This window comes from Schistocerca nitens, chromosome 5, assembly GCF_023898315.1.
Source record: "Schistocerca nitens isolate TAMUIC-IGC-003100 chromosome 5, iqSchNite1.1, whole genome shotgun sequence".
Lineage (NCBI taxonomy): Eukaryota > Metazoa > Arthropoda > Insecta > Orthoptera > Acrididae > Schistocerca > Schistocerca nitens.
The window spans coordinates 642,893,174-642,918,816 of NC_064618.1; the positions used below are offsets into that span (position 1 = coordinate 642,893,174).

Genomic DNA, 25,643 nt, shown 5'->3' on the forward strand with positions numbered 1-25,643 from the left:
ATGCAGCTTTACTGTATGATTAAATGATGATGGCGTCCTCTTGGGTTAAATATTCCGGAGGTAAAATAGTCCCCCATTCGGATCTCCGGGCGAGGACTACTCAAGAGGACGTCGTTATCAGGAGAAAGAAAACTGGCGTTCTACGGATCGGAGCGTGGAATGTCAGATCCCTTAATCGGGCAGGTAGGTTAGAAAATTTAAAAAGGGAAATGGATAGGTTAAAGTTAGATATAGTGGGAATTAGTGAAGTTCGGTGGCAGGAGGACCAAGACTTTTGGTCAGGTGATTACAGGGTTATAAATACAAAATCAAATAGGGGTAATGCAGGAGTAGATTTAATAATGAATATAAAAATAGGAGTGCGGGTTAGCTACTACAAACAGCATAGTGAACGCATTATTGTGGCCAAGATAGACACAAAGCCCATGCCTACTACAGTAGTACAAGTTTATATGCCAACTAGCTCTGCAGATGATGAAGAAATTGATGAAATGTATGACGAAATAAAAGAAATTGTTCAGGTAGTGAAGGGAGACGAAAATTTAATATCATGGGTGACTGGAATTCGTCAGTAGGAAAAGGGAGAGAAGGAAACATAGTAGGTGAATATGGATTGGGGGGAAGAAATGAAAGTGGAAGCCGCCTTGTAGAATTTTGCACAGAGCATGACTTAATCATAGCTAACACTTGGTTCAAGAATCATAAAAGAAGTTTGTATACCTGGAAGAATCCTGGAGATACTAAAGGGTATCAGATAGATTATATAATGGTAAGACAGAGATTTAGGTACCAGGTTTTAAATTACAAGTCATTTCCAGGGGCAGATGTGGACTCTGACCACAATCTATTGGTTATGAACTGCAGATTGAAACTGAAGAAACTGCAAAAAGGTTGGAATTTAAGGAGATGGGACCTGGATAAACTGAAAGAACCGGAGGTTGTAGAGAGTTTCAGGGAGAGCATAAGGGAACAATTGACAGGAATGGGGGAAAGAAATACAGTAGAAGAAGAATGGGTAGCTCAGAGGGATGAAGTAGTGAAGGCAGCAGACGATCAAGTAGATAAAAAGACGAGGGCTAATAGAAATCCTTGGGTAACAGAAGAAATATTGAATTTAATTGATGAAAGGAGAAAATATAAAAATGCAGTAAATGAAGCAGGCAAAAAGGAATATAAACGTCTCAAAAATGAGATCGACAGGAAGTGCAAAATGGCTAAGCGGGGATGGCTAGAGGACAAATGTAAGGATGTAGAGGCTTGTCTCACTAGGGGTAAGATAGATACTGCCTACAGGAAAATTAAAGAGGCCTTTGGAGAAAAGAGAACCACTTCCATGAATATCAAGAGCTCATATGGAAACTCAGTTCTAAGCAAAGAAGGGAAAGCAGAAAAGTGGAAGGAGTATATAGCGGGTCTATACAAGGGCGATGTACTTGAGGACAATATTATGGAAATGGAAGAGGATGCAGATGAAGATGAAATGGGAGATACGATACTGCGTGAAGAGTTTGACAGAGCACTGAAAGACCTGAGTCGAAACAAGGCCCCCGGAGTAGACAACATTCCATAGGAACTACTGGCGGCCTTGGGAGAGCCAGTCCTGACAAAACTCTACCATCTGGTGAGCAAGATGTATGAAACAGGCGAAATACCCTCAGACTTCAAGAAGAATATAATAATTCCAATCCCAAAGAAAGCAGGTGTTGACAGATGTGAGAATTACCGAACAATCAATTTAATAAGCCGTAGCTGCAAAATAGTAACCCGAATTCTGTACAGACGAATGGAAAAACTAGTAGAAGCCGATCTCGGGGAAGATCAGTTTGGATTCCGTAGAAATACTAGAACACGTGAGGCAATACTGACCTTACGACTTATGTTAGAAGAAAGATTAAGGAAAGGCAAACCTACGTTTCTAGCATTTGTAGACTTAGAGAAAGCTTTTGACAACGTTAACTGGAATACTCTCTTTCAAATTCTGAAGGTGGCAGGGGTAAAATACAGGGAGCGAAAGGCTATTTACAATTTGTACAGAAACCAGATGGCAGTTATAAGAGTCGAGGGGCATGAAAGGGAAGCAGTGGTTGGGAAAGGAGTGAGACAGGGTTGTAGCCTCTCCCCGATGTTATTCAATCTGTATATTGAGCAATCAGTAAAGGAAACAAAAGAAAAATTCGGAGTAGGTATTAAAATTCATGGAGAAGAAGTAAAAACTTTGAGGTTCGCCGATGACATTGTAATTCTGTCAGAGACAGCAAAGGACTTGGAAGAGCAGTTGAACGGAATGGACAGTGTCCTGAAAGGAGGATATAAGATGAACATCAACAATAGCAAAACGAGGATAATGGAATGTAGTCAAATTAAATCGGGTGATGCTGAGGGGATTAGATTAGGAAATGAGACACTTAAAGTAGTAAAGGAGTTTTGCTATTTAGGGAGTAAAATAACTGACGATGGTCGAAGTAGAGAGGATATAAAATGTAGACTGGCAATGGCAAGGAAATCGTTTCTGAAGAAGAGAAATTTGTTAACATCGAGTATAGATTTAAGTGTCAGGAAGTCGTTTCTGAAAGTATTTGTATGGAGTGTAGCCATGTATGGAAGCGAAACATGGACGATAACTAGTTTGGACAAGAAGAGAATAGAAGCTTTCGAAATGTGGTGCTACAGAAGAATGCTGAAGATTAGATGGGTAGATCACATAACTAATGAGGAGGTATTGAGTAGGATTGGGGAGAAGAGAAGTTTGTGGCACAACTTGACTAGAAGAAGGGATCGGTTGGTAGGACATGTTCTGAGGCATCAAGGGATCACAAATTTAGCATTGGAGGGCAGCGTGGCGGGGTTAAAAATCGTAGAGGGAGACCAAGAGATGAATACACTAAGCAGATTCAGAAGGATGTAGGTTGCAGTAGGTACTGGGAGATGAAGAAGCTTGCACAGGATAGAGCAGCATGGAGAGCTGCATCAAACCAGTCTCAGGACCGAAGACCACAACAACAACAACTAAAGAAAGTCGTCAATAGAGAATCTGTGTTTTATGGTGCCCGTAATTGTACTGATAAAGCCTTCAGATACGGTAAAAATAGGTGCATATCTCTTACGCGAGTTGACTTCACACCTGTTACATGTGATTAGTGCTACTGGCTCTGGATCATGGGAACCCGGCCGGGTCGGGGATTTTCTCCCCTCGGGACTGTGTGTGTGTGTGTGTGTGTGTGTGTGTGTGTGTGTGTGTGTGTGTGTCTGTGTGTGTGTCGTGCTTATCATCATTTCATCACGCTCGACGAGTAAATCACCGAAGTGGAATCAATTAAGAATACCTGTACCAGGAAGCCAAATTCTCCAGAAAGATAACGAGGCCAAATTTGTCATACGCACTTTTCATTTTTTTTTTTTTTTTTTTTTTTTTTTTTTGCCACATTGGCGTTGATCTGGCCGCCACAAGCAGAAGCGAGACTGAATGCTGAACACCACAGAATTCTACTCAATGCCTAGTTGATTCTTACTTTACACCATGCAAGTCTGAGTTGTTCGCGTTATAGTGTCAGGAGTTAAAGACACGTGACAACTCGATATGTCAGTTCAGCTACCGGTAATCTGTTGCGGCCGGCCGCGATGGCCATGCGGTTTTAGGCGCTGTAGTCCGGAACCGCGCGACTGCTACAGTCGCAGGTTCGAATCCTGCCTCGGGCATGGATGTGTGTGATGTCCTTAGGTTAGTTAGGTTTAAGTAAATCTAAGTTCTAGGGGACTGATGACCTCAGATGTTAAGTCCCATCGTGCTCAGATCCGTTTGAACCAATCTGTTGCAGACCATTAGTGGTGAGACATGACCGTTCTCTCCACGACTTTCATCTATTATCATCCGCTCGTTCTTGAGAGTCAGCCGAACAATCGTACTGTCTTCTTGAGGTGTATTCTTTCTGAAAGGACACGTGCCTCCTCTTCTTACCCCACTTTTGTCCTGAGAAGCACTCGTTCTGTAGTGAAAGCACTACAGCCAACTCTCTGTGTTATCTGTCTGTACGATGCTTCCATTTCTCACATACAAGTGATGCGATATTTTTTAGTATCCGAAATGCGAGATGTGCATGAACGTCTCCTGTTTTGTCATCTCCACCTGAAAAGTTCCGGTATCGTTTCTAACAGTCAACATCCGTCTAGTACTCCCTCTTGGCTATAGAAATAGCGTTTTTCTGAATTGAAACTATTGTAAATATGCTCGCATAGGGAAGGCGTATTAATGAACATGCGTCACAATCAGAGAAATGCTGAAGTATCAGTTTAGTACGGTTCTGTCGTGGTATACGGGAAGCAATACGTTCATTTCTTTAAGTGTAAAATAATAAAAATTAACTGTGTTATAATCTTTACTCTGCTAACACACAACTTTGGATTCAATTACAAGTTGTAAAAAGTTCAAAAAATGTTGAAAACGAGAAGTATTGTGCAGTCTAATTCAGTTGCCCCCACCGATGTCTTTTATGCAACTCGCAATGTTATACCTGGTCTTCAAAAGCTACACGGGAGTCATACGGAAAAGTGAATAGGCACTTTTTGTAGGAAATTTAATGCAATTAAATCTTGGCCTGGGGTGATTTTGCGCTAGAGGCCTAGTTTTCGATTTATTCAAGAATAATGTACAAAAGTGACCTTCAAACGCATCCGCAACTCCCACACTCAACCCCCACCTGTCAGTGTTTCCAGAGTATTGTCCTCTCACCACGGTACGAAAATTTGCGACTGCACGAATTATTTCACACATTCGACCTTTTTCGGCCTTCAATGACTGCCCTTAATACGCAACCGGCTTAGTAGAAACTTACGAATAGTACAAGCGACGTTTGTGTAACATTTACCTAACAGTTATGTGAATATTAACAGCATAAAGTAAACAATTACATCGTTGTTTTCGTCAGGCCTTCTTACTACCAAACCATTGTGCTAGTAAGGATTAAGTTCGAATTGAAGTTTCAGTGTAATTAGTTTTAGCGCGACTATTACAAAAGTCGTTTTCTTCTTTCATTTCCTTCACGGGCACGTTTGCATTAATAATGTTAACGAAGTATGCGTCTATACTCCCGGCGTAGTAGTTCAATCAATAGCGACTAAAAAAAGGTCAAATATCGGGAATAGCTCGCGTAATCCCAGACTTTTGTACAGACGTAGGAGTGAGTGCCACGAACAACATACCATAAATCGTGACAGGTGGGGGATGAGTGCGGGAGTGGGGGTGTATTTAAATGTCACTTTGTACGTTTTTCTTGAATAACTCGAAAACATGGCCTCCAGCGAAAACGTTTTCCAGTACAGAACTTAGCTACATTAAATTTCCTCCAAAAAGATACTGTTCATTTTTCTGTAGGGCTAATAGTTGGCGTGTAGCGAGCGAGAGAATATCAAAATCGCGCGCGTGGTTTTGAGGTCAGATATAACATTGCAAGTTGCGTTAAACTACACTCCTGGAAATGGAAAAAAGAACACATTGACACCGGTGTGTCAGACCCACCATACTTGCTCCGGACACTGCGAGAGGGCTGTACAAGCAATGATCACACGCACGGCACAGCGGACACACCAGGAACCGCGGTGTTGGCCGTCGAATGGCGCTAGCTGCGCAGCATTTGTGCACCGCCGCCGTCAGTGTCAGCCAGTTTGCCGTGGCATACGGAGCTCCATCGCAGTCTTTAACACTGGTAGCATGCCGCGACAGCGTGGACGTGAACCGTATGTGCAGTTGACGGACTTTGAGCGAGGGCGTATAGTGGGCATGCGGGAGGCCGGGTGGACGTACCGCCGAATTGCTCAACACGTGGGGCGTGAGGTCTCCACAGTACATCGATGTTGTCGCCAGTGGTCGGCGGAAGGTGCACGTGCCCGTCGACCTGGGACCGGACCGCAGCGACGCACGGATGCACGCCAAGACCGTAGGATCCTACGCAGTGCCGTAGGGGACCGCACCGCCACTTCCCAGCAAATTAGGGACACTGTTGCTCCTGGGGTATCGGCGAGGACCATTCGCAACCGTCTCCATGAAGCTGGGCTACGGTCCCGCACACCGTTAGGCCGTCTTCCGCTCACGCCCCAACATCGTGCAGCCCCGCCTCCAGTGGTGTCGCGACAGGCGTGAATGGAGGGACGAATGGAGACGTGTCGTCTTCAGCGATGAGAGTCGCTTCTGCCTTGGTGCCAATGATGGTCGTATGCGTGTTTGGCGCCGTGCAGGTGAGCGCCACAATCAGGACTGCATACGACCGAGGCACACAGGGCCAACACCCGGCATCATGGTGTGGGGAGCGATCTCCTACACTGGCCGTACACCACTGGTGATCGTCGAGGGGACACTGAATAGTGCACGGTACATCCAAACCGTCATCGAACCCATCGTTCTACCATTCCTAGACCGGCAAGGGAACTTGCTGTTCCAACAGGACAATGCACGTCCGCATGTATCCCGTGCCACCCAACGTGCTCTAGAAGGTGTAAGTCAACTACCCTGGCCAGCAAGATCTCCGGATCTGTCCCCCATTGAGCATGTTTCGGACTGGATGAAGCGTCGTCTCACGCGGTCTGCACGTCCAGCACGAACGCTGGTCCAACTGAGGCGCCAGGTGGAAATGGCATGGCAAGCCGTTCCACAGGACTACATCCAGCATCTCTACGATCGTCTCCATGGGAGAATAGCAGCCTGCATTGCTGCGAAAGGTGGATATACACTGTACTAGTGCCGACATTGTGCATGCTCTGTTGCCTGTGTCTATGTGCCTGTGGTTCTGTCAGTGTGATCATGTGATGTATCTGACCCCAGGAATGTGTCAATAAAGTTTCCCCTTCCTGGGACAATGAATTCACGGTGTTCTTATTTCAATTTCCAGGAGTGTATATCGGCAGCGACAGCTGCGTCACACTGTACAAATATAAACACTATGTCTAAAGGCAGTCATATCTTCCCAGAGCGTCCCTTGGGTCAGGATGAGCAGCTTGGTGCGCCAGCGCAGCCTCAAGCCGGTGGCGGCGCTCAGCCGGGCCCACGCCACAGCCGCCCCCGCCGTCCCCGCCGCCCCCGCCAGTCTCCAGCAGTCTGCAGAGTGGCTGCGAGCCAGGCCCTTCGAGGAGATACCCGGCCCCCGGCCGCTGCCGCTAATCGGGAACCTGTGGCGGTTCCTGCCACCACTGGGTAAGCGACTCTCCGCTAGCGCTCCAGTATGACACTCAGTCCGCACAATGAAAATTACCAAATGCTTAGACACGGTAGAGGTAAGGTATCATCAGCACAGCTGAGAAGAAATCGCGCGACAGGAATGTGGCATCCAGCTAGGTGTGGATTGTTGCGGGCTGTAGGCAGAGTGGAATGCGCTTTTCTAAAAACATGTTGCAAATGCAATTGAGTGAACAATGCAGCTATGACTGACTCGATGAGCTTCGAACGATACAAGTACACTGCCTTACAAAAAATTGAAGGAACCTGAGGACATGGCCAGACATCAATGAAAGTTCATACAGGGATACACCAACAGCGCGTGTGTAAATGATTAGAGTTGAGTTTCTCTGTTAATATGTAGTCGGCCACCAGATGTCATTAGTACGAGTTTAATGTCGTTACCAGGCAAGGTAGTGTAGTGGCACCACCGTTTAGGATAGGGTTCAAAGGGTTCAAATGGCTCTGAGCACTATGGGACTCAACTTCTGAGGTCATTAGTCCCCTAGAACTTAGAACTAGTTAAACCTAACTAACCTAAGGACATCACAAACATCCATGCCCGAGGCAGGATTCGAACTTGCGACCGTAGCGGTCTTGCGGTTCCAGACTGCAGCGCCTTTAACCGCACGGCCACTTCGGCCGGCGTTTAGGATAGGGAAAATTAGTTTTGTGCTATATTCGGAGCACGAGTTACAGCCAGGTGCGAGCCAGATTGCAGTAAGTTACGCATACCAGCAGTTGTGAAGGAAAATAGAGGCCACAGGGGCGTATAACTGCTGGAGAGGGCGCACACAGCAGTTTCCATGGCGCATATCAGAGGCAGAAGTGGGCCACTGGCCAACCTAAGGGTTTTACATACGTGAAGCGAAGTGACACACTTGGCAAAACAGAGGCACACAGTCGAGTATAAATATGTATCGTTTTGTAACGAGATTCATTCAAGTGTGGCAGCGCTCCTGGACGGCAGGACGTATCACACCACCGGGCTACACGCAGCAACAGATGGGGCACCAGCGTCCCACTCCACGGAGGGTCGTTGGTTCGACCCTCTGAGGCTGATGTGGGGTCTGCAGCCAGTCAGGGTGGGCCACTCTTCGGCTCGCTACCATGGGCAGCTGGGCCAGCCTACGGCTCCCAGCAGAGCAGCGCGGAGTCAATGGGGATGGAGGCTGCTGAGTCGGCTGCTGGCGTAGCCATTCTGACATCATCTGAACTCAGTGGGCCAGCCAAGGCCGGCACGACACAGCATTGCGTTGCACAGGCTCCTGGGGTGCTTACTCAGCATTGCAGGGCCCTGTGACGCACACTGAGGTGAACGGGGCACTGTGGTGGAAACAAAAAAATCATTTGGAAAGTTCTCGCCGTGATCTCATACAGCACCTCCTGGCACTCACCCACTACATTTGGTGTCTTCCCGCTACAATTGGATATCCTGATATGTTCGGTGGTTAAAATGGTTCAAATGGCTCTGAGCACTATGGGACTCAACTGCAGAGGTCATAAGTCCCCTAGAACTTAGAACTACTTAAACCTAACTAACCTAAGGACAACACACACATCCATGCCCGAGGCAGGATTCGAACCTGCGACCGTATCGGTCTCGCGGTTCCAGACTGTAGCGTTAGAACCGCTCGGCCACCAGCGGCCGGCATATGTTCGGTGGCAGAAGCCTCCAGTACAGTAGGGTACAGAAGGTACGTGAACAGCATCACATGCTGAATGATCAGTGTGAAGGGCACAGAGAAGGCATGTACTTCTACGAGAAAGAGTTATCAGCGCGTGACAACATTTGAAAGGGAATCATTGTAGGTCACCACGGGGCCAGATGATTTAATCGTACAATATCCAGGTTTCTGGAGCATTTGGATGTGACAGCGGCCAGATGTTGGAGTGCATGGGAACTTGAAGGCAGGCATATTCGTCACAAGGTTTTGGCCGACGACGTCTGGCCACCACAAGGGAGGGTCATTGCGTTGTGTGCCAAGCACATTGTAACCCCTTCACATCTGCGGCTGCCATCCACGAAAAAGTAATGGACTCGCTGCAGCTTTCTGTGTCATATCTTACCACTGGTCGAAGACTACCAGGATGTTACCATCGCATGCGTAGGCTATCGTTACCACCAACACAAACCATTTCAGATGAGAATAGCTCGATATTCTTCCGAGGCCTTCTCGCCTGAAATAGGCACAAATAGGCTATTATCAACCAACAAGCTACTTAAGCTATATTACACGTCCAAATACAGTATATATACTTTTCTCCACATACTGCAACTTATTTTCAGCAGACTTATTGTATTACATCTTTTTGTATTTTTCTTTGACATTTATATCGTATAAATTATAGTCTCATCAACTAGGCAGAAACAAAAGATATAGAACAACTTCAACAATTGTTAAGCACTCAATTCTCTGTAACCTTAGAGAAATTTTTATATATTATGTTCTTATTATTATTTAAAAAAAGAAATAACAACTGCATATCTATAAGATTGTAATAATAAGAAGTGTTGGATTTAAAAGCATCTGACCCTTTTTACATTTCAAGGCAGTGGGTTACTCTGTACTGTTTATGAAATACAGAGAGAATAAAATAAAAGTTACCACCACAGCACAACCGGCTTCATTTGGAGTGATTTTATGACAGGGTATTATGGACTGCTGATGAACGGCATCGTACTGTGTTCAGCAATGAATTGTGGTTCTGCACTACCCTGAATCACCATCGTTGATGGGTATGGCGGTGACCTGTGGGGGAGGATCTGTTCTTCCAGTCTCTCACTAATAAAATGGATTCAACTCATTAAATGATCAGGAAGCTCTTACCAATTGTGGCTGGTAGTGATCGACGGAACTCTGACGGCACAATGGTATGTCAAGAACATACTGCGCCTTCATGTGTTACTTCTAATGCGACGATGATGAGGTACCATTTTTCAACACAACAATGCTCTATGTGAACTGTATGCGTGGTGATGAGGTACCCCAGATCTGTCCTTGAAGAACGTGTGTGGGACCAGTACAGACGTTAACTCAGTTCCAGTGACAGTTACTAGAATGATAGGGACCGGTTACAGTAGTTGTGTGCCAGCTTTTTTCAGGAGAGGATACATCGGCTTTATGGTACCCTTCCCAACAGAATCACTGCATGTATCGAGACCAGATAGGGTGCAACATCGTGCTGGTAAGTGGGCTCATATTGCTAAATTCTTTGTAAACAGACTTGGTACACACATCAAAAAGCCGGCCGTTGGTGGCCGAGCGGTTCTGGCGCTACAGTCTGGAACCGCGCGACCGCTACGGTCGCAGGTTCGAATCCTGCCTCGGGCATGGATGTGTGTGTTGTCCTTAGGTTAGTTAGGTTTAAGTAGTTCTAAGTTCTAGGGGACTTATGACCTCAGCAGTTGAGTCCCATAGTGCTCAGAGCCATTTGAACCACATCAAAAAAAGTTTTGCATCACCCCAGTTAACAGAAATTCTGAAGACAGACATTCACTGTGGACATTGTATCACAGACACAGTCCCTCTGACTGTTCAGAGATGTCACTAAATCCGCCCAAAGATGTAAACAACCATGCATGAGGAGCGCCTATTATACGGAGGGGGTCTGACAGCCGATCAGTTCCAGTCATTCCACCAGGAAGGAGGTACACGGCTCATGTTGTCTGTAGTTCAACCATGCCTAGACGGTCAATACCGCGGTTCGATAGCGTTCGCATTTTTATTTTGTGCCAGGAAGGGCTCTCAACGAGGGAAGTGACCAGGCGTCTCAGAGTGAACCAATGCGATGTTATTCGGACATGGAGGAGATACAGAGAGACAGGAACTGTCAATGACATACCTCGCTCTGGCTGTTCAGGGACTATACTGCGTGGATGACTGCTACCTATGGATTATGGCTCGGAGGAACCCTGACAGCAATGCCACCATGTTGAATAATGCTTTTCGTGCAGCCACAGGACATCATGTTACGACTCAAACTGTGCGCAATAGGCTGTATGATGCGCAACTGCATTTCCGACGTCCACGGCGAGGACCGTCTTTGCAACCACGACAACATGCAGCGCGGTACAGATGGGCCCGGAAACATGCCGAATGAACAGCTCAGGATTGGCATCACGTTCTCAAAATGGTTCAAATGGTTCTGAGCACTATGGGACTTAACTTCTGAGGTCATCAGTCCCCTAGAACTTAGAACTACTTAAACCTAACTAACCTAAGGACATCACACATATCCATGCCCGAGGCAGGATTCGAACCTGCGACCGTAGTAGTCGCGCGGTTCCAGACTGTAGCGCCTAGAACCGCTCCGCCACTCCGACCGGTGCATCACGTTCTCTTCACCGATGAGTTCACATATGCCTTCAACCAGACAATCCTCAGAGACGTGTTTGGACGCAATCCGGTGAGGCAGAACGCCTTAGACACACTGTCCAGCGAGTGCAACATGATGGAGGTTCCCTACTGTTTTGGTGTGGCATTATGTGGAGCCGACGTACGCCGCTGATGGTCATGGAAGGCTCCGTAACGGCTGTATGATACTTGAATGCCATCCTCCGACCGATAGTGCAACCATATCGGCAGCATATTGGCAAGGCATTCGTTTTCGTGGACGGTAACTGGCGCCCCTATCGTGCACATCTTATGAAAGACTTCCTTTAGGAAAACGACATCGCTCGACCTGAGTGGTCAGTATGTTTTCCAGACATGAACCCTATTGAACATGCCTGGGATAGACTGAAAAGGGCTGTTTACGTACTCATCAGCCACCCTGAGAAATCTACGCCGAATCGCCGTTGACGAGTGGAGCAATCTGGACCAACAGTGTATTGATGAACTTGTGGATAGTATGCCACGACGAATGCAGGCATGCATGAATGCGAGAGGACGTGCTACTGGGTGTCAGAGGTATTGGTGTGTACAGTAGTCTGGGCCACCACCTCTGAAGGTCTCAATGTATGGTGGTACAACATGCAATGTGTGATTTTCATGACCAATAAAAAGGGCAGAAATGATGTTTATGTTGATCTCTATTCCAATTCTCTGTACAGGTTCCGGAACTCTCGAACCTAGGTGATGCAAAACTCTTTTTGATGTGTGCATTTTAATTACTGATGTAACATCACTTGCCTTCTCAAACGGCGAAGTTTCTATTTCGTTTTGTCCTCGTGTTTTGGGTACTTCATTTCTGTTTGTTAGGCAGTGTATATGAAACCGTTTGAGGTTTTCAGTGCACTGATACATCCGAAATAAGTTCTGCCAAGTACTTGTGTCTGCACGGAGCACTATCCCCGCCTCCCCCCTTCCACCACCCCTAAAGAAAATAGTTTCGCTGGTGGCTCTCAACCTGTGGGACACATCCTCCTAGGGGGCGTAATAATCTTAATGAAGGACGTGAGATTACTAAAAAGATAAATATATTAATTCGAAAACTGAATAATTTACTAAAAGGAAAAAAAATAAAAAATCGCTTTTGCACTGGTATAATGCATTTATAAACGGGACTCTATCAGTGCTGCACAATACATTACGTAATTAACTTTTCAATAATAAATTAATGTTTAATGACTATTAGTGACTCTCTTGAGCCTGGCTTGCAGAGCAAGGTTTTTGCGGGAGGTTTTAATATTAAAAATAGACAATCTGAGTTCTTTGTTTATGTTAAAATCTATATTTTTTCTTTAAAGCAGCCAATGTATTCGAAGATTTCTTCTACGGCGGTTGAGAGACCTCCGGGAGGGTTTTCAAATGGATCCACAACCCACTTGTAACTTGCTATCAAGTTTTCGTCAGCAAGAAAATACTTTTTAAAATTCTCTTCCAGCGTGGTTAAATAATTTTCAACGGTTACAAAAACGGGTTTTACTTTTCTTCAGCCTTTTAAGTTTTATCATATTCATCTACATTTGCGAATCTTTTTAAATTTTTCTGTTTCAACTTTGTACTCCATAATTATAATTTTCTACGAAACGCATTAACTTTCTCACTCGTTCCGAACATGTGTGTATTTGCTCCTTGAACTTCTTTGGTTCCGGTTGGTTTTATTCTTCTAGACAAAGGGCGATTTCGTTTCGTAATTCATAAACACGCTGAAAAAATTTCCCGCTTGACAGCCATCTAGCCTCGCAATAAAATACAAATAGTAACGCCGAGTGTGCTGCACACATGCCTTTACAAATCGCAGCTGACCGGTGCGAAGCGCTACGCTCATGAGTTGTCGGCACTACAAGACAAGCAAGAAAACATTCCCCCCTCTCTGGTCCTTACACCCTGCAGCGACCATGTGACTTTCCCTCTCCAACCGGCAGTCGTCTAAAGTAATCCATCAACTTTTCGTCATCGGTTCCGGTTTCATCAGTGTTGCTCACCAGGGTGGGGAAATGGCAATAAATTTATGTTTTCTTGGTAATTTTTAGGTCTGTAGCTTTAGCGTCAAAATACTCAGAATACATTTTTATACACTGAGTTGACGAAGGTCGTGGTATACCTCCTAATATCGTGTCAGACCTCCTTGTGCTCGGCGTAGTGCAGCAACTCTACATGACATATATTCTACAAGTCGGTGGAAGTACCCTGCAGAAATATTGAGCCATGCTGTCTCTACAGCCGTCTATAATTACGAAAGTGCTGCAGGTGCAAGATTTTGTGCAAGAACTGACCTCTAGCTTACGTGCCATAAATGTGCTATGGGCTGCACGTCGCGCGATCTGGGTGGCCAAATCATTTTCTCGGGCTATGCAGAACGATATTCAAACAAATCGCGAACAGTTGTGGCCTGGTGACAAGGTACATTGTCACCCACAAAAATTATACCGTTGTTTTGGAATACGAAGTCCGTGAATGGCTGTAAATTATCTCCAAGTCAGTCAATGATCGGTTCAGTTTGACCAGAGCCCCAGTTCACTCCATGTAAACACTGCCTACACCATTAATTGACCACCACCAGCTTGCACTATGCATTGTTGAGAACTTGAGTCCATGGCTTCGTGGGGTCTGGGCTACACTCGAACCCCACCATCAGCTTTGACTCATCTGATGAGACCACGGTTTTCCATCCGGTAGCCTAGAGTCACGATCTCAGGAGAGGCGCTGCAGGCGACGTTGTGCTGTTAGCAAAGACAACTGCGTCGGTCGTCTGCTGCCACAGCCCATTAACGCCAAATTTCGCCCCACTGTCCATACGGGGAATGTCCCATGCGTCTAGCTCGAACTACGATTCCCTGTTCAAAGTTCGTTAATCCCCATAGAGCGGCCATAATCACTTCGGACATCTTTTCACGTGAATTACCTGGGTGCAAATGACAGCTGTGTCAATTCAATGCCCGTATATACCTTGTATACGCAATACTACCGCCATCTGTTAAATGCGTATCTCTAATCCATGACTTTTGTCACCTCAGTTTACGGCAACATCCTGTCAGAGATTAACACAGCAGCACTGATGCGTTATGTGAGCCGTTCCAGTATTCTTGGCCGTGTGGATACGTAAACACGATAATTAATGTACCCCCAACGGAAAAAGTCACAAGGCATTTGGTTATGCGACTTGGTGGGGGGGGGGGGGGGGCGAGAGGTGGAGGGAAAGGAACTAGTCCACGTCATCTCCACCACCAGTCTGGAACCGCGCGACCGCTACGGTGGCAGGTTCGAATCCTGCCTCGGGCATGGATGTGTGTGATGTCCTTAGGTTAGATAGGTTTAAGTAGTTCTATGTTCTAGGACACTGATGGCCTTGGATGTAACTCCCATAGTGCTCAGAGCCATTTGAACCATTTTTGATACGGAAGTTTGTCGTTAGGTAGCGACGAACATCGATGCTTCAGTGAAAAGGTGCCCCGTCTTATTGGAATACGAAATTATTGGAATCAGTAGTCAGCTGTGCAAGCAATCACAAGTGCAACGCATCATGTGAAGGGGTACCCATCTATTAAGAATTCGTTGTCAGATGCACCGGATAGCAACTGCTGTTTAGCAAAGGCTTTCCAAGGTATTTTCAATATTGTGTTCATACTTTGTACTGTCTTTGTAATGATCTTAGCTTGACCTGTTGTAGGGAAGCAGCCTACTCACGCCGTAGTAAATTCACATCAGTCTTTCCATTGTGTGCCAGCCAATCCGCTGTAACTAGCTATGACGTCATAAATGTTGCGCAATACTTTTAAAATCAAGTAAATAACCTGAAACGGTTCTAGCATGTCACGAGTAACACTAAATTAATATGTGTTGAATATCAGTTCGATAACTTTAACCATTTTCGAAATTTGGACGTTTTTCTGTAAAAATCATTGGCACAACAGAAAAGAGCTAGAGACCTAAAAATTTATATTTAGATTCCTTTTCCATAATAATTTAATAGAAACAGTACTTTGGATCTCACAAATTAAAATTTTTGTTGAAATTCATAATTTTCTGGTTTTTGTCTTAAAAATTAAGGAAGCGAGATAGATTAAGTAGGCTAATAAATAAGGCTAGGATGTTTATATTTAAATAGAATGGAGATCCGCTATAATCATAAAGATGTGAGAAGTTTCAACTGAATAACTATAAAACTATAGCGATAGCGTATCTCCAAAGGGCAAGTTCAGAGCTCGTCTACTGCGTGTAATGTAATTAAATTAATTCTCTCACCCAAAATATTTAACTTAGCCACGTCAAACTTTTATTATGATTACTTACCTGTATGCTGAATGCACATTTAAATTGAGAGCTTCATCGGCCATCAGCAAAGGAAGCAATGATTTATTCAATAACTTAATGTGGTGCATTACTAGCCCAGCCGCTAGTTGGGAGAGCCGATTTGATCAGGCGTTCCCTTAGCCGTCCGCACCGCGGCTTTATATATAAGAACGCTGCGCGAGGAAAAAAAAGGCCCCAGTTCTCTCCAGACGCTGACTAGCACACCATCTGTGTCGGGAGTCGCGTCGCGTCGGTATCATTGCTATAAACAGCCTCGGATGCTGTATTAAGTTACTCGAGATACGCGTAACCATGAAATCATTTTCGAGAGAAGTGTTAATTCTGGGATAACTTTAATTATCTATCTTCAGTTTGCATATGTCGTATTTTCACATGCTGTCGCGGGACAGACATTCTACCATTATTTAGCGTTGCGTTTGATGAACATTATTATCAAATTATGGCGAGCATTCACTTAAACATTTAATTTGGACAGTTATAGTTGCATCAGCGCATTAGACTCTGAACTGCTCTATTAGTCAGATTGTGTGGATTCTTTTTTTTTTTTTTTCATCTGTGACTTTCAGAATATAGCAATTTTTTTTTCACGATCGTTTTTGATTATAAATCCTAGACAATCTCCTAATTCCGCAGAGCTATAAGCTGTAGCTATAAGTGTATTTCTCAGATGAAGTGGGCACTAGGAATTCTAATTACAGGCTTCACGCTTTGCTAATCACTTTCTGGTTGCCAATATTGTAGTTAGAGAGCCAGTGTTGAGAACGGCAAAACAACAGCATAAATAATAGGAACATTTATATAACAATTAATTCCACTCGCCGCCCCACATATGGTTAGAACGGCAGAGAATGCATCTTTTCTACCTCACAAAACATTATACTAACAACATAAATTCCATCTGCCGCCCCACATATGGTGCATCGGCTGGGAAATATGTTTCTACATTACCAAACATTTTATATCAAACAAATAAATTCCACCCGCCGCCCCACAATTGGTGCATCGGCCGGGAAAGAAAAGAAACTGAGTACAAGTGAAAGTGATTTTAAATATTCGGATTCGCGAGTGAAATGCGACACACAACTGAGTAATAGAACAGTGAAAGTGTTACGTGTGCATGTGGACGACGCAATTGGATTAACAACACATCTGGATTGACGGAGCTGGCACTGAGTCTAGCGGCGCTGCAGGCATCGCGAGAAGCCAGTTTCGCCTCACCGCAGTCGTCCGCCGGAGCAACCGGTGCCGCGCCTGTAGTTGCGGGCCACGCAAACACACAACAGCCGTTGGAGTGCCGTCTGCAGTTCAACGCACTGCGTCGCATCAGTAATCCTGGTACGCCGCACCGGCAATGCCATACGTCATGCAGAAGGAACTAAATTAAGTGAAAGGCTGTTAAAAATTTTAGTAAATTGCACTAAAAGACTGTCGGAAATGGAACTGCCAGAAGAAACTGAGGTTAAACTTAAATCAGAACCTATGTCTGTTGAGGGAACTGTAAATCCAGACAACGGTTCAAGTGTAAATATGCATGAAAATAGTAATGTTGAGGTGAAATATGAAATATTGTCTCCTGGCAGTAGTGTGAAAAGGGGCAATGATTCAATAATAGAGACCCCTGTAGTAAAGCAGAAAGCAGAAATTGTTAATTTATTGGATGATAGTTTATCTGATGAGTTAAAGACGAAACAGTCATCAGAGATGGTAGAGTTTAAGAAGGAGAAGTTAGATATGACTAATCAATCAGAAGTTTCATTTAGTTTTGATGATTCTGGTGTTGGGGCTAGTTTTTCGTCACCTGAGTGTGATAAAAAGCCAGCTAGTGAGCAACCCAAAGATACTGGGGCTGTTGATTTAAATGTCATATTACAAGCAATAGCTACCAGTAATGCTGGATTAAAATCTAATATAATTGAGGTAAATAACAGGATTGTGGCCAGTCAAACCAATTTTAATAAACGGTTTGAGGTAATGGACAATAAATTAGAAACCAATAATGATGAATTAAAATATGAGATTGTGGCCAGCCAAACTAATTTTAATAAACGATTGGAGGTAATGGACGATACCTTCAAGGCTGGTTGCAATAAGTTGAAAGAGGATCTGGACGGTCTGAATTATAAAATTGATTACAACCATGAGGTTATTAAGAAAAAAGTTGCTCAACAATTTTCTGAAATGTATAAAACAGTAAAATCCGAAGTTGCTGAGGTTCGCAAAGACTTCCAAATGGAAGATGCAAAGCTGGAGCACAAGTTAACAGAAAAGATCGAGGCGGAATCTGAACTGTGCTCAGGTAGGTTTAAAGATGTTAATATAAAAGTAAATATATGTCAAGCAGAAGTAGAAGCAATCAAAACTGATACTACTCATATTGTGCAAAGAGTAGATAATGTTGAAATTCGAGTAGAAAATATTAGTACTAACATTGCTAACATTAAGAGTAAAGTAGCTTCAGTAACTTCTGGTAATGGTAGTATACAACAAGTTGTAGCTGCAAACGCCGCTTTTATCGGGTGTCGGCAGTTCTTGCTGTTCGATCCAGATAAAAATACCCACCCACTAGATTTCTGGAACGATTTTGAAGATGTGATTCCACCAACTTGGTATGAACGAGAGAAAATCTCATTTATTAGAAGCCATGTAGCAGGTGACGCCATGCATTGATCAGCTGATGTTATGTTGAAGTGTTAAACATTAGCGGAATTTAAAACAGCTTTCATTAATGAGTATTGGTCTAGTAATAAGCAAAATGAAGTGTTGAGAGAATTTTGGAGTGGAAAACGCTTCAATGTGGGCAAGGAATCTATTAAAGAATTTACTAGGTCATGGATCTCACGTTTGTCACATTTGGCGGAAAAGCTGAAATCTGAAATGATAATACTAGGTCTTGAAGCCAAACTGCCATGGTATTGGCAAACTAGAATTATATCTGCCCCTAGAGACAATCTTGATCGTTTCATTGAATATTTGGAACGTGTAGAGCGTGAGGCTGCCAATGAGGAGCAAGCACGTAATAACAGAAATGCTAATAACACTAGTAGTAATTTTAAGAACGAGCAGAATGGCAATGTAAACATCAGAACAGTAGGTGTTCGCCATCCTAAGAGAGGTAGGAATTTGAGAAATAATTATCAGAACCAACAATGGCATCCAAATGATAGTAATTTGGTTCCATACAAAATTATGCAGGTAAACAACAGTACGGAAAGCAATGCTGTGCCAGTTAACTATAATGGAAATAAAGGAAACAATAGTAGGCAGAGGCAGGAAAACTAGTTCCCGTCTATGAGGATACTGGCGCTCACCAGGCGGTTACTTTTCCTAAGCCAGTAGTTACGGTAATTGGTAAGACAGATCAGGTTACTCAGACTGAACATGTGGATGAAGGGTCGGTAGCATCTAAGGATACAACAGAAATATTAGATTACTCACAGTATTTGATAGATACCGTGTTAGAGACGCTTTCTAAGTGGGAAGAGAAAGAGAAGGCGCAGCAGTGTAATGATAGGGAGGAGCTACAAAATACTGAATTGTCAGGTGAAGAAGCAGAAGAAATTCATGCTTATATTTACGATGACGATGATGTGCTCTTATCTTAAGTGCCTGTGAAGGATGTTGATACTGTACTAATAGATTTAGGGCAGGAGGTAAGTGAGAATGTAGAGGGTAGCCTGTTGGGGGTTGATGAACCCAGTAGCTGTGACCAGTTGTCACTGGAGAAGGAACCCGACGAAAATAGTAAAAGTGATTTAGATGTAACTAGTGTTATGCCCGGTCTGGAGGCGCAGAATCGCTCAGACTACAGTAATTTGGGTCATGTTCAGCAAACTAAATGTAATGAAGTCGTGCGGTGTTTCGATTTGAAATTAATAGATCGACTGGAAAAGGCAGCTGAAAATGTAATTCAGGAAACCCCTACACACTTTGACCTAAATGTAATGAAGGCAGATGTCGATCACTTTAGTTGGAGACAAATTCAAAAGGAACTATTGGTTGAATTTGAGGAACCACCTGTACAACCTAGAATAAGCCACCCTATAATAATAGTGAATATGTTGGGTATCAATGTACATTGTCTCTTAGACAGTGGAAGTGAGGTGAGTGCGATATCTCAGTCCTTCTTTGATGCATTACCTGGTAAAGACAAGCTTACAGTAATGAGGGTATCAGGACTAAGAATAATAATTGGTGCTACTGGCAAGGTGTCAAAAATGGTAAAGCAAGAAGCTTTGCTGCCCTTTAACTTTAATGGTAATTTAATTGATCATCCATGCTTAATTGTAAATAATCTCAGTATTGAGGTTTTAATTGGCATAGATTTCTTGTCGAAATATCAGAGTGTTGTTGACTTTGAAAGAATCCTTAAAAATGGTCTTGCCGATAACCGGAGTAATTACAGTACCTTTTAGTGATAAACATGTAGTAACTAATGATGACACTTGGGAGCTGCCTATACGAGTTCTGAAAAATAGGAGGTATTGGGACGAAGGTGTTAATCTTAGTAAAAGTAAGCTAAACACAGAAGAAGAAGAAGCAATTATTTTGATCAAAATAGAAGCTAAATTGCAGCAAATCGATAAAATTTCAGCTAATCAGAAGGAAGAACTGAGACAGGTTTTAAAAAGGCATCATAAAGTATTTTCAGATCGACGTGGCGTGGTCAAAGGTTATGAATGAATTCTGTAGGGAGGAGGTTGTTCTGTAACCTCTACACAGTGTGGAAGCTGTGCAGTCCTAGCTGTGTGAAATCTTCTTTCCTTATCAGGTCTCACTCATTCTTCATCTTTACTATCCACCAAAATTTCGGCTCTTATTCTCAAATACTAAAATTTTCCGTTATGGTTATCAAGCCAATAATAAACTAATGAAGTCTGTAGGGAGGAGGTTGTTCTGTAACCTCTACACAGTGTGGCAGCTGTGCAGTCCCAGCTGTGTGAGATCTTCTTTCCTTTACAGGTCTCATTCATTCTTCATCTTTCCTATCCAAAAAAACTTTTACCCCTTCTTTCCAATACGGAAATTTTAATAAACTAATGAATGCTGTAGGGAGGAGGTTGTTCTGTAACCTCTACACAGTGTGGCAGCTGTGCAATCCCAGCTGTGTGAGATCTTCTTTCCATTTCAGGTCTCACTCATTCTTCATCTTTCCTATCTACAAAAATTTTGACCCCTTCTTTCCAATACGAAAATTTTAATAAACTAATGAACTCTAAAGGGAGGAGGTTGTTCTGTAACCTCTACACAGTGTGGCAGCTGTGCAGTCCCAGCTGTGTGAGATCTTCTTTCCATTTCAGGTCTCACTCATTCTTCATCTTTCCTGTCTACAAAAATGTTGACCCCTTCTTTCCAATACGAAAATTTTCTGAAACCAATGAATTCTGTAGGGAGGAGGTTGTTCTGTAACCTCTACACAGTGTGGCAGCTGTGCAATCCCAGCTGTGTGGGATCTTCTTTCCATTTCAGGTCTCACTCATTCTTCATCTTTCTTATCCACAAAAATTTCGACCCCTTCTTTCCAATATGAAAATTTTCATAAACTAATGAATGCTGTAGGGAGGAGGTTGTTCTGTAACCTCTACACAGTGTGGCAGCTGTGCAGTCCCAGCTGTGTGAGATCTTCTTTCCCATTTCAGGTCTCACTCATTCTTCATCTTTCCTATCCACCAAAATTTCGGCGCTTACTCTCAAATACTAAAATTTTCCGTCATGGCTATCAAGCCATGAGTTCTGTAACCATTCTATCCACCGATTAGTGAAGAAAATACCTAATGTGACAAACCTAACTGGGACATAAACAACAGAGAAATATGACGTAATTAAGATACAAATGTATTTGAGTAACAATTATGTATAGAACCCTGGTAATATTGTAAGTACAAAGTTGTTGTTTTATTGGAAATGTCCACCAACAGATATTTAAAAAGAGGTACTAATTCGTGTACAAGCCGGATCTGAAGTGGCTATGAGACCTAGTGTATGCATTAGAGCTAACTAATTAATAATAAAAGAGATTGCTTAGTGTTATGAAAAATATGTAGATAAGTTGTAAGAATAAACTCACCTTGTGTAGCAAGGAATGGCAGTATAATAGAATTGAACAGTGTTTGTGGTTGAGACGTGAAGGACACGTCCCTGAAGTATTTATAAGGTTGGAACTGGCCATTATTTTGGTGTAGTGTGTGACAGGACACACCTACATGTACAGAGGTTATGAGTTGGAGGCGTGAATGCGACCATAGGTACCCTTACGTTAGATGAGACAGAGCAGCTCATGGTGTCCTATAGGTTTAAGGACTTTAGCATTACGCTCGTCCATAATTACTTAATGCACTTTAGTGGTAGGTCGAGAGAGACTACCTGTGGTTTCAGCGTCCGATCGAGTGGAAAAGGATTGCCACGTGAGCAAACTGAGCAGCTGCAATACACTATAGATATGAAATAAATGTGCTATCCTATGCTTTAAATGTTAATAGAGTGAGTCTTAAATAAGTACATACACTAGCAACGTATTTGAGTAACCTAATGGCAGACGTAAAGCATTATTTATAGCTCAGCATAAATACACTTCGATGAAGTAAGTACATAATTGCAAATGTGGAACTGACACAGCAGCAGAGGAACAATAAATGGATTTAGTAGTCAACTAAACGTAGTGTGTTTTGAACACTCAGAACTGTACTATTACCAAAAGTTACTCACATGTACAAAGAAGCTGAGAAAACAACTGCTAATCAAATATACTCATACTATCTCTAAGAATAAGGTAATCGAAGATGAGTCAGCTAAGTAACTGAAATACAAATGTATCAGAAATGTACCGAGCATTGGTTCAGTGTTCAGGCCCAGAAATGATAAATTGAAATTAAATAGGATTCATGATTGTATGCCTTGAGCATAAATTTTCTCTAGTACGTGACTAACGGCGTTTTGAGCCATTTGTTTACCGATTTTATGACAATTAAGTAACCACGAGAGTAAAATTGAAAAAGTTCTGTTAACTTTGTTCCAGCAACATATTGAAAGATAAAATGTATATATCCCCATTTCATTGTGACCCACCCTTAGATGTTAAGTGAACAGAGTCTGAGGCGCTCTTTTTGTTTGTTCTACAGGACAAACCAGATAATGGTAGCCTGGTAGCTGCGTGGAAGCGTGGAGTGACTTGGACACAACTCAGAGTGACCCCTCCCCTTTCTCCATGTAATTTAGAGTGAACGTGAAGGACGCACACCATAGCAACTTCCCCTCCTCTACCCTTGTGAATGGAAGTGTAGAACGCCAGCCAAAGCGGCTACAACCACATGTGTAAAAATGATTTGTGAAATTTTCTGTCAGGTTTAGAAAAGACTGCTAAGATATAATCATCTGTTTATCTATCTTGAATAACTGTGTTATTTTCTTTGAATTTGTGTATGTAAAAATGTATTTAATGGATTTAACATTTCCATAATTTTACATATTTTATGGGTTTGTTTGTCTAAGGCAATATGTATGCCAAAGTGTTTCATTGGTTTCGCTTGAATTTTGAGTGATAATGTTGCTTAAGAGGCAGTGAACATGCCAGTAATTTAAATAATTAAAGTAGGTAATCAGTTTTCTTTTAATATTTCTATATGTTTACATTTCAATTTTAATTTTCATAGGGAGTTAAGCTGTACTCTTGCTTCCCTTTTTGTAATTAAATTTTTTTCGGTCGTTCACATTAAAAAAAAAATTAAGTAGAGGGTGATGTAGGGAAGCAGCCTACTCACGCCGTATAAAATTCACATCAGTCTTTCCATTGTGTGCCAGCCAGTCCGCTGTAACTAGCTATGACGTCATAAATGTTGCGCAATACTTTTAAAATCAAGTAAATAACCTGAAACGGTTCTAGCATGTCACGAGTAATACTAAATTAATATGTGTTGAATATCAGTTCGATAACTTTAACCATTTTCGAAATTTGGACGTTTTTCTGTAAAAATCATTGGCACAACAGAAAAGAGCTAGAGACCTAAAAATTTATATTTAGATTCCTTTTCCATAATAATTTAATAGAAACAGTACTTTGGATCTCACAAATTAAAATTTTTGTTGAAATTCATAATTTTCTGGTTTTTGTCTTAAAAATTAAGGAAGCGAGATAGATTAAGTAGGCTAATAAATAAGGCTAGGATGTTTATATTTAAATAGAATGGAGATCCGCTATAATCATAAAGATGTGAGAAGTTTCAACTGAATAACTGTAAAACTATAGCGATAGCGTATCTCCAAAGGGCAAGTTCAGAGCTCGTCTACTGCGTGTAATGTAATTAAATTAATTCTCTCACCCAAAATATTTAACTTAGCCACGTCAAACTTTTATTATGATTACTTACCTGTATGCTGAATGCACATTTAAATTGAGAGCTTCATCGGCCATCAGCAAAGGAAGCAATGATTTATTCAATAACTTAATGTGGTGCATTACTAGCCCAGCCGCTAGTTGGGAGAGCCGATTTGATCAGGCGTTCCCTTAGCCGTCCGCACCGCGGCTTTATATATAAGAACGCTGCGCGAGGAAAAAAAAGACCCCAGTTCTCTCCAGACGCTGAATAGCACACCATCTGTGTCGGGAGTCGCGTCGCGTCGGTATCATTGCTATAAACAGCCTCGGATGCTGTATTAAGTTACTCGAGATACGCGTAACCATGAAATCATTTTCGAGAGAAGTGTTAATTCTGGGATAACTTTAATTATCTATCTTCAGTTTGCATATGTCGTATTTTCACATGCTGTCGCGGGACAGACATTCTACCATTATTTAGCGTTGCGTTTGATGAACATTATCATCAAATTATGGCGAGCATTCACTTAAACATTTAATTTTGGCAGTTATAGTTGCATCAGCGCATTAGACTCTGAACTGCTCTATTAGTCAGATTGTGTGGATTCTTTTTTTTTTTTTCATCTGTGACTTTCAGAATATAGCAATTTTTTTTTCACGATCGTTTTTGATTATAAATCCTAGACAATCTCCTAATTCCGCAGAGCTATAAGCTGTAGCTATAAGTGTATTTCTCAGATGAAGTGGGCACTAGGAATTCTAATTACAGGCTTCACGCTTTGCTAATCACTTTCTGGTTGCCAATATTGTAGTTAGAGAGCCAGTGTTGAGAACGGCAAAACAACAGCATAAATAATAGGAACATTTATATAACAATTAATTCCACTCGCCGCCCCACATATGGTTAGAACGGCAGGGAATGCATCTTTTCTACCTCACAAAACATTATATTAACAACATAAATTCCACCGCCGCCCCGGCTGGGAAATTGTTTCCCCATTACAAAACATTTTTATATAAAACAGCATCAATTTCCATCCGCTGCCCCACACTGTGCATAAAATCTATCAAATGGGTCTGTAACGTTTTGTTCATATGAACAACTTTCTGTTGGTCTTCATTGCCCATTATTTTGCCTTACTACAAAATGCTCAAGAAACGTTTTCAACCATCCTCATGACTTGCATAAGTTTTGTTTATTTTGTCGAAAGGCTCTTCCTCAACATTCATTTATCCACAGGAAATAGCCTCATACAATCTCATGTGTGACGAAGGTGGAATGCGCTGTCTGTCCAGTAGTGCATGGCAGACTGCAGCAAGTGCACAGAGACGCAATCTGTCATCATAACTTGAAAGTTAATTTGAAGCACATACCATGCCGCCAGTCTTACAGCGATAAATGCTTTCAGAATGGAAAGTCGCCTGCCGAATT

General features: G+C 42.7%; 1 protein-coding gene across 1 annotated transcript in view; it reads left to right on the forward strand.

The window, feature by feature from the left end:
- Positions 1 to 25,643, forward strand: part of LOC126259352 (probable cytochrome P450 301a1, mitochondrial) — a 222,350-nt gene that overhangs the window by 48,883 nt on the left and 147,824 nt on the right. The window contains exon 2 of the mRNA XM_049956078.1: positions 6,958 to 7,180. Within this exon, the coding sequence (XP_049812035.1) occupies positions 6,976 to 7,180 (205 nt within the window). The 5' untranslated portion in view covers positions 6,958 to 6,975. The remainder of the gene's footprint in view (positions 1 to 6,957; positions 7,181 to 25,643) is intronic.